The sequence below is a fragment of the Pinus tabuliformis genome, chromosome 2_1 (assembly GCF_031772625.1).
Source record: "Pinus tabuliformis cultivar Carrire ecotype Pingquan chromosome 2_1, CPIR1, whole genome shotgun sequence".
Taxonomy (NCBI): Eukaryota; Viridiplantae; Streptophyta; class Pinopsida; order Pinales; family Pinaceae; genus Pinus; species Pinus tabuliformis.
The window spans coordinates 416,127,389-416,136,876 of record NC_142299.1 but is presented as its reverse complement, the minus strand read 5'-3'; the positions used below and the strand labels follow the sequence as shown (position 1 = coordinate 416,136,876).

General features: G+C 32.5%; 1 protein-coding gene across 1 annotated transcript; it reads right to left on the bottom strand.

Annotated features, from left to right (window-relative positions):
- Window positions 1-8,449: 8,449 nt before the first annotated feature.
- LOC149200679 (uncharacterized) lies at window positions 8,450-9,259 on the bottom strand. Its single transcript, XM_089401028.1, has one exon. The coding sequence runs from the start codon at window positions 9,257-9,259 to the stop codon at window positions 8,450-8,452; it is 810 nt and encodes a 269-aa protein (XP_089257154.1).
- Window positions 9,260-9,488: the final 229 nt, after the last annotated feature.

The following is a 9,488-nucleotide window of genomic DNA, read 5'->3' as shown; positions in this document are numbered from 1 at the left end:
AAAAGTTGGAGGACCGCAGGCATCGTCCAGGAAATAGCCAGCCTGATTAAACGCATTGATTACAGCATCATCAGTCATGTGCGGCGAAAAGGGAATCAGGCTGCAGACTGGTTGGCGAATCGGGGCTGCAATGGTCGCGGTAGTTCAATTGATAGTCAGTGGAGAGCCATTGATCATAATCAAGAGTGGAAGGAGCTGGCAGACCTCATTAAGATGGATCATGCTCATGCCACGGAGGATAATGCTCGGCCCAGTGGATCGGCCTAATAGGGATTCGTGGAGAGTCAGAGGAATGATTATGATAAAACCAGGTGTTATCAAAACCATCATGCCAGATAGCAGGACGCAGGATTTAGCCCGGGGTGACAGGACTACGGTGGCAGGAGAAACGGTTGGGAATCAGTTCACCCAACGCGAGATTATTATAGCGTGCTCGATGATTGGCGGTGGAGACGGCTCCTCAGAATTCACACTAGAAGAAATAAGTAATGACAAGACGGCAAGGAGTAGTGGCTCTCCGGGGAGTGACCGGCGGTATTTGTTAACCGGTATCCCTTGCGCCCCCGCGTCAAATGAACCTCCTTATAATCGAAACGGGGAGATGGTGAAAGATTTACGAGAGGTCTACACTCTGGCAAGAGGGGCGGATTACATTGAGAACCATAAAACTGCAGAGAATAGTCCGGGAGACCAGGGATTGAAGAGTGACGATTCCCTGGGAATCATGGAGACCAGGCAGAGACAGCGTCAGGCGATGGAGCAACAGGGCGGTGGGAAGGATACCAGTGATAGAAAGGGCAAGAATCTCATGCCGGAGGAGCCTTCCTCCTCTGTTTGGGAAGTTCAGGACAATTCGGATGAAGACATTATCCCGGATAGGATGATGGAAAATGGTCGTCAGCATGAACACCTGGTTGAGGAAGAAACGGAGCCGGAGAATGCGAAATCAGCGGGCGCCGAGGAAATGACGTTTAGACGGTATGGGCTGAGGCAACGCGGGCAGGGTGATGACAAAGGGGAGGATAGGGCCAGCAAGAGAGCCCGCGGTCGTAAGGGCCAGGGTAAGGAGGCGGGGGAAACTTCTAAGCGGGGCTCGGGAAGAAGCAGGAAGATGAAGGAGACGGTGACGGACCGGATGCGCAAAGCCGAACAGGCCTTCCTTCGTTATTCAAACCAAGCGGTTCGTAAGGTTATGCAGAAGCTTGAGGATGAAGCCATTCAAGACCAGTCTGATGAGGAAGTTGAAGACTGGACTTTCCTGTTGCACGACCCGGGTCAAACCAGAGGCCGAATGTCTCTTTACAAACAGTCCCTTCATCTCTACTGGGTGATGAAGGGAATCCTGGCCAAAGCGCTGCTTCAGGTGGCGAAGGAGATGGTGAACTTATCCAAAGGAAGCCCGGACATCCGCTTGGAGCTAAGTTTTCTGAGAGTGGCCATGCTGAAACAAGAGGAAGCTATGATGAGGATGGAGGAGAACCTGCACGTCATCCAGAACATGCTTATCAGAGACCAGACGGATCAAGTGGAAGAGGCGCTGCAGCAACCTGCAAAGGACCATGTCTAATTCGAGATATGTTTGGAACTAGTTATAATTTTTGTAGTTTTAGCTCTGTTTCTGTCAAAAATAGGAGAATGCATACCCATTATGACAGTAGCTTTTGTAATAGTCGTAGCAAGATGCAGGATTGCATCGTTTATTTAGCAAACTCCATTAGACTTTGGACTTATTTTTTTTGGGCTGCCATCAAGTATTTCAGATGGCATTATGACCTGGTTTCCCCTAGAGGGCAGGCATTTACTGTTTTCTGAACTGTTGTAATGTCTTTTTGATCGAAGTAATAGAATGAGCACCACCTTAGCCTACAAAAAAAAAAAATTAAAAAAATTAGATTCACATGGCTCCCCACCCACCAATTTCCTAGCAATTTGGGATTATTCCAATTCTAATAAGTTCCCTCATCATAAGTTTCTCATTATTATTTATAACATTCATTTATATATAAACAAATATATAAGAAGGTATTTTCCTACATGTCTTCACTACTGAAATAAAATACATCCATTCTTGTGTTAAGATATCCCTCAACCAATGTGTTCGAAGATGAGATTGGGTACTCCAATCTTCTGCTCACTCTGGAAGAATGTGGGCTACAAGTTGTGAATGCTACGTCTTCTTCAATTAATAACAAAGTTTTCCATACCATATATAACAAGGTATTTTCCTATAATCGTGGCAACAACTTATACATATATTTGTATGTTGCTAAGGTGGTGATAATGGCAAATTTAAAGTGGACAAATCTAGTTTAATCACAAACCTAAGAAATGTTTAGAGTGATATAATTTCTTCTTATGTAAGTATTTTTTTAAATGCAAAATTAAAAAAAAAATGTTTGCATCTCAAAGATAAAATTAACAAAAAAATATAGCCCAAATATAAAATAATAACATTACTTGAAATGCTTAAAAAAATTTTAACCATGAAAATTTATTTATTTTCATTGTATATATTAGTTGACATTGAAATATTTTACTTATGAAGTAAATTGTTTGTATTAGTAAGTTTCATGATAAGTTCCTCCATGATTAACAAATTATGAAATTTAGAAATTATGGTTGATGTTTTGAAATGTACTTTTTATTTTTAAAATTTGAAATACATTATATTGTAAATTAATTATAAGTAAAATAGATGAAGTAAAAATATAAAATTGGTTTTTTTTAATTTAATTATCAATTTTTGAAATATATCATACATTAAAAAATTGTAAATCGATATATTTATAGTTTTACATGTTATATTTTTAAAAATTTAATATAATCAAATGAGATTATAGTAAATAAATTTATGAATTTATTTCGTTTCATTTTATTTATATGAATTTATTTTTGAAAAAATCATTATCTATTATTCATTTTCTTTTAAGTTTTTGGTGTATTTTGATTTTTTTCATTAAAAAAAACTATAAAATAATAATTTATAAACCATTTAAATTTAAAATAATAATTTATAAACCATTTAAATTTAAAATAATAATTTATAAACCATTTAAATTTAAAATAATAATTTATAAACAATTTAATTCCTTCCATTGCATCGTAGATTTAAAATCCATCAATTGAGATTATAGTAAATAAATTTATGAATTTACAAATGTTTATTTCGTTACATTTTAATTTATATGATTTTGCCTTATATTTTGATTTTTTATTAAAAAATAATATAAAATAATAATTTATAAACCATTTAAAAAAATTTGGCCACATTAAACCATTTAAATTTAAGTTTAAATTTATTTATTTATTTATTGATGACGGTGGTGGTTAACATCCACTGAGACCAAACTTTGGTCTATCAGACCTAAATAAACGAATTATTTAGTTTGATTTAAGATTTTATTCCTATGCTCAAAAAGCTTGGAGAGAATCCTCCCGAGCTCACTATAATTTTGACATCCTAAAAGGCTAGGAAGGCCACTATTGCAACAAAGATTATGAAATTGAGATCTAATGTGGTTGTAGGGGGCACTCTATGAGGAAGTGATTAGCATCATCGATGTTCATATTCTCATAGATATGGCAGATCCTTTCCATCCATGGTGTTTTAGGAACTGCCCAAGGACCAGTTTCACTATGGAGCTCATGAGAGTTAGTTCTAATCTTGACTATATTAATTTTCTTCTTTGAGCTAGTTAAAACAGAGAGATACTTTTGATCTTCTAGGGTGGGGTTGATGACCTCCTTATGATATCTTAATTTTCTTTTAGCTCCTAAATCTTCCTCACACCACATTTTTTCTTTGAACTTAGAAGTAACAATATTTTTAATGTTATTACTGTTTTGCAATGCAACATTCTAGTCGTTAAAATTTTCATCGTTTTTAAATTTAAATTTATTTATTTATTATAAACCATTTAAATTTATTTATTTATAACACGTTTTTTTGTATTAAATGTTTTTAATTATTATTATCATTATTATTAATTATTATTATTTAATATAATAGTAATAAAATAATTAATATTATTGATTTTCTTACTAGTAAACCTCAAGGGGACATCGAGAAGATTTGACCTAGTGATTTCCCAATTAGAAAATTACTGTTTTTTTGTATTAAATGTTTTTAATTATTATTAATTATTATTATTTAATATAATAGTAATAACATAATTAATATTATTGATTTTCTTACTGGTAAACCTCAAGGGGACATCGAGAAGATTTGACCTAGTGATTTCCCAATTAAAAAATTACTGAACAACAGAATCAATTGAACTATCCCTTATAGTTATATTAATATTATTGATAATAACATTAATTTTTAATATTGTTAATAATTAATATATATACTTGATAAAAACTTATAAAATTTTATCAACTACATTTTTTAATCGTGATTATGTTAATATATAAATTGAAGTTTCAAATAATAAAAGAAATAGCAAAACCAATCCATGGTATGACAAAGATTGTAAAAGTGCGAGGAGAGCAATTAAGGAAGTTGTTGATGAATCTCTTAAAATGGACAAGATAAAAATATATAAAGCCCTAACTAAAAGGAAAAAGAGGCAGTACATTCATCAAAGACAAGAGAATCTCTTACACCTCTCTAAGGTAGCTCCTAAGAAATTTTGGAGGCAGATTCTGATTGGGAAGACTAACGATAATAATAAAATTGCTCTTCACAATTGGAATTCCTATCTTAAAAAGCTTTATGAATCTCCAAATGTCATGGATAATTTGGAAACCCTGCTCACAACGAAAGAAGTTTTCTCTTTAGAAGACATTAAGTTTGGGGTTAATCGCCTCACTAATGGGAAAGCTAAGGACATTGAAGGTTACCAGGCGGAAATCTTAAAAATTGGAGGTCCTGTCCTCATCCCTCACATCCGCAAGCTTTTCAATCAAGCAGTCAAGCAAGGGTTCCCTAAACCTTGGACTGAGAGCCTCATTATCCCTATTTTTAAAAGTGGGGATACAAATAACCCCTCTAATTATCGGACAATTATGATCAACCCTCTCTTAGCCAAGTTATATGGTAGTATTTTGGAAAAGAAGTTAAGCATATGGCTTGAAAGTGAAGGTAAGCAGACTAAAGGCCAAACAGATTTCAGAAGGCATCACTCAACAATAGACCACCTCGTTACGCTTCGTTGATTTTGAAGAACTAACTAAGCAATGTAATCACTAATAGCCCACTGCAATTATTAGCCATTTTGGATAAAGAATGCAATTATATTAATATTTTTTAATTAGTTGTTATTATTGAGAGTAAATAATTGGTTAGGTAGAGTTAATGATAAATTTAATGAGAAAAATATGAATGTTTTAATGTATTATTATTTTTAATTTAAATAGTTAGTATTATTTGTAAATTTCTCTAAATATTTTTAGAAATTTTATTTTACTACATATGGAATATTATTATGTATTTGAGGTAACAAAAATCTAATTAAATCATTCTTTTATAAAAATTCCTAGTGTTTTTTTAATTTTTAATAAGAAAGAGAGGTTCAATTCATTTTTGCTAACTAGTTGTCATATGGGTGAAAAAATTCCACAAGAAATCATGTTTAAATATCCATGAATCTCATAGTTAAAGGTAGAGTAGGAGATAAGATCATAATGCTAAAAATAAATTGCTAAGTAATTGTAAAATTATTTTAGGGTTCCGGTTGTTATAATTAATTGTAAAAAAATGATTACTTAAAGGCTAAGATCAAATTAATCGATTACTGTTCTAATGCATTATTATTTTCAATATAAATAATTAGTGTGAATTGTAAACATATATAGACATTTTTATCATCCCAGTTGAATAGTTAGCTCCCATTATTCTATATCGGGGTATTATTATGCATTTGAGGCAAGAGAGGATTTAATAAAATTTCTCTTTTATGAACGGTTTTTAATTTGTAGTGTTCTTGATTTATAGTGGGAAAGACAAGATCCATTGATTTTTGTCTAATAGGCCTCATGTGGGTGAAAATATTCCAAAGGAAAAAAATTCTTAAATATTTATGAATTGCTTTTTTGTAATATATCCTTAATAAGTGATTAAATACAATTATGAAAATAAGAGCATATGGAAGAGTTGAGGAAATATTTTTTATTATGTTTATGGGATAAGAAAATTCTAACACAATGTTTAAAAAAAAACCTTCTCTTAATCATTTTAGGGTATTTAGCTATGATGCTTTATACCTGTTTCAAAGGAGAATATAAGTAAGCCATATCAGGAAGTTGAAAATTGTATCTTTATTGAATTTAAAAAATGTTATAGGTTTTGGAACTCAAAACTAAGAAGGTTATGTATAGTTGAGATGTGGTATTGAAAGAAGTTGAAGATGATTTCAAACAAAAAGCCCTACTAAGGGACAAAGAACTAGAAAGACAAAATTTGAATTGAATGATGATCAATCAAACTCTACATAAGAATAAGAATTGGAAGAAGAAAATCCACAAAATCTGACACTAGGAAGATCTGTTCAAGAAAGAAGGCAGCTAGAAAGATATACTCCACCTCATTTCTATTCAAATTTCTCTTTCTTTATCACTGATAATGATCCTATAATTTTTAGAGAGACAATGGATTCACATGATAGAAAATTATGGAAAAAGGTCATGGTTGAAGAAATGACAACCTTGGACAAGAATGGAGCTTAGGATCTAATGGAGTTGTTATTTGGCAGCAAATCCAGTAGCAACAAAAGGGTGTTTAAAAGGAATTTGAATGCACAAGGGAGAGTGGAGAAATAGAAATCTTGATTAGTAGCAAAGAGTTATTCTCACATAAAAGAAATTTATTTTGGTGATATTTGTTTCTCATGTTGCCATGTTAATTTTTATTAGATTTAATTTATTTTTTGTTGTTGCTTTTGATCTTGAAGTAGAACAAATGGACATGAATACAACATTCCTACATGAGGATTTCGAAGAATAAATCTACATGAAGTAGCCAGAAGAATTTTTTGTCAAAGGAAAGAAAGAACTAGTATGCTAGATGAAAAACTCCCTTTATAGGTTAAAACAATATAATGTTTTTCTATTTTTTATTTTTTAATTTTGTGATTGTAAATAGGAACAACATGGCTCATTTGTGACTAACAAGAAATAAATAAATATGAATATTGAGCCTTATTTAAAGGTGTTTTTATAATTGTTCTAGCATCATTATTGTGTATTGAAAGCAAAGTTTGCTTGTATCTTTTAGAACATGAATATTAAAATAGTCTTCAATAGAGCACACACTTCATATAAAATATAACACACACACACAACAAACTGACACTTAGCAAAAGCCTCAAACTATAATATCCTCATCCCTTTAATTCACATTTGAAATTGTATGTGCATTTTTTCTTATATGAGTAATACACTTTAAACAAGTTGCATATCAACTATACCTGTGATATTCTTTGGAATTTTCCTAAAGTTTTTGACATAAATGTCCATGATTATAATAAGTAAATGATGTAAATGTCCATGATTATAATAGGTAAATGATGTAAATGGCCATGATTCTTTCTTTCATTACATGCTTGTTAGTAGCTTGATGATGTCCTTCATGTAGTGATCTCACAAGATAGTGAGAAGGAGTCGGAGTCCTTAATAGACACTTAAATTTTCTTTTATTGTTTAAAATTTCTAGGTTTTAAGGTTTTCTATGGCCACCACATAAAGAATTGTCATAAATGAAAAAGTTATAACTCATATACTAAAGGGTTTTGTATTTTAATCTTTACTTCTTCTAATAGGAATCATTTCTCAACTTTCTTAGAATAATCTTTGAAAATGCCCAAATGACAAACTAAAAAAAACTCAATTTTACATTACTTTTTTATTTTCTCAACACACTCTCTTAATAAAAGATATACAAATATCATTTACAAATGAGTTTTACAAACCCCCATATCCATAAAAATGGGCTTATCCAAAGAGATAACAAGTGATATATTTATATTTATTTTTTCATAAATATTTATAATTATTTAAATTTAAGTCACTTGCATTATTTATGTTTATTATAATAAATTGATATACATTATTATGTTAATAGACATGTTTATTTTGGAATATAATTTTCAAAATTTTGATTTAAATATCAATAATTATTAAGTAGATGGTAAAGATTTAACATCTACAAAATATGTTAGAATATTCAAAAATCAAATGTTGAGATTTATCTTGAAAGTAGTTTTGCCTTTTTGTTGTTCTTTTTGATCCATAATATTATAACAAAATCTATTTATAAATTAAGATTCTCCATGGTAAGGTGGTGTTGAATCTCCATGGTTAATAATCTTGTTATATATATATATTTTTAAATATATTATTCATAATTTTTTTTTAACTGAAACGGTTATGTTTTATTGACAGAAATCAGGTTGGGCAGAGCCTAACCAACCATTACAGCATTCAGAAATTACATTGACTTTCTTTCTGCTTAGGGGATAATGTCCATGATCGCTGTTTCTGCATTTATGCTGATCATTCCTTCCTGTAAAGTGCATCCAATATTTGCCAATCTGTCTGCTTCCTTGTTTAATCCTCTGAGAATGTGGAAGAATTGGACTGATTGAAATTCTTTCAGAGTTCTGGTCACTCTTGAAAGTTGTTTGTTTAGCACTAGGTCCTTGAGTCTTTTCTTCTCTATCATCATTTTGATCAGTAGTTCAGAATCGCCAAGGATTATAATTTCTTCTGGATTTCCTTTCCTGGCCATTTGGCAGGCTTTCAAGAGGCTGAGAATTTCAGCTTGATTGTTGGTTTTCATTCCAAGGCCCCAGCTGAAGTCGTCTTTTTTCCCATCTTGGAAGAAGATCACTCCTCCTGCTCCGGACCTCCCTGGATTGCCTTTTGAGGCTCCATCGAAAAAAATGATGCACTTGGCCTGTGATTTCCACCATTGCTGGAAGCTGTCTTCTGATTCTCGAATCTGCCATTTTCCTTTGTGCACTGTTCGATTGGGCATTGGTGGGTTAGCCTTTCCTGTATAGGCATTCAACCACTCCCTCTCTTCGGTTCGCAAGGAGTTGTCGTCTTTGACAGAGGAGTAGTTCAATGTTTCTAAGAGGAGGTTCTTTGCCTGTTCCGCCACTTTTGCTGCTGGCAGTTCAGTGTTGTTAAATATTGTTTCATTCCATGCTAACCAAAGTTTCCAGCAAACATACTTTGGTACAGCTATCCACACCTTTTGCCAAAGTGATTTGCTAACTATGTTGTATGGATAACTGTTATTCCAGGAGGAGAACATGGTGTCAATCGAGTTTTGAGTTGGAGGAGGCACACTCAGCCCGGTGAAAAAGAATGACCAGACCGCTTTTGCAAATTCGCAGGCTAAAAACAGATGATTTGTTGTTTCCGAGTCTCTTTTACAGAGGACGCATCTATGTGGTCTAGCTATGTTCCTTTTACACAGATTATCTCCTGTCAAGATTTTGTTGTGGAACAATGTCCAGAAGAAGAAGTTGATTTTGGGGATG

Excerpts from the sequence above, each read along its gene's own strand:
- LOC149200679 (XM_089401028.1), bottom strand. The coding sequence starts at position 9,259 with ATGTTCTCCTCCTGGAATAACAGTTATCCATACAACATAGTTAGCAAA.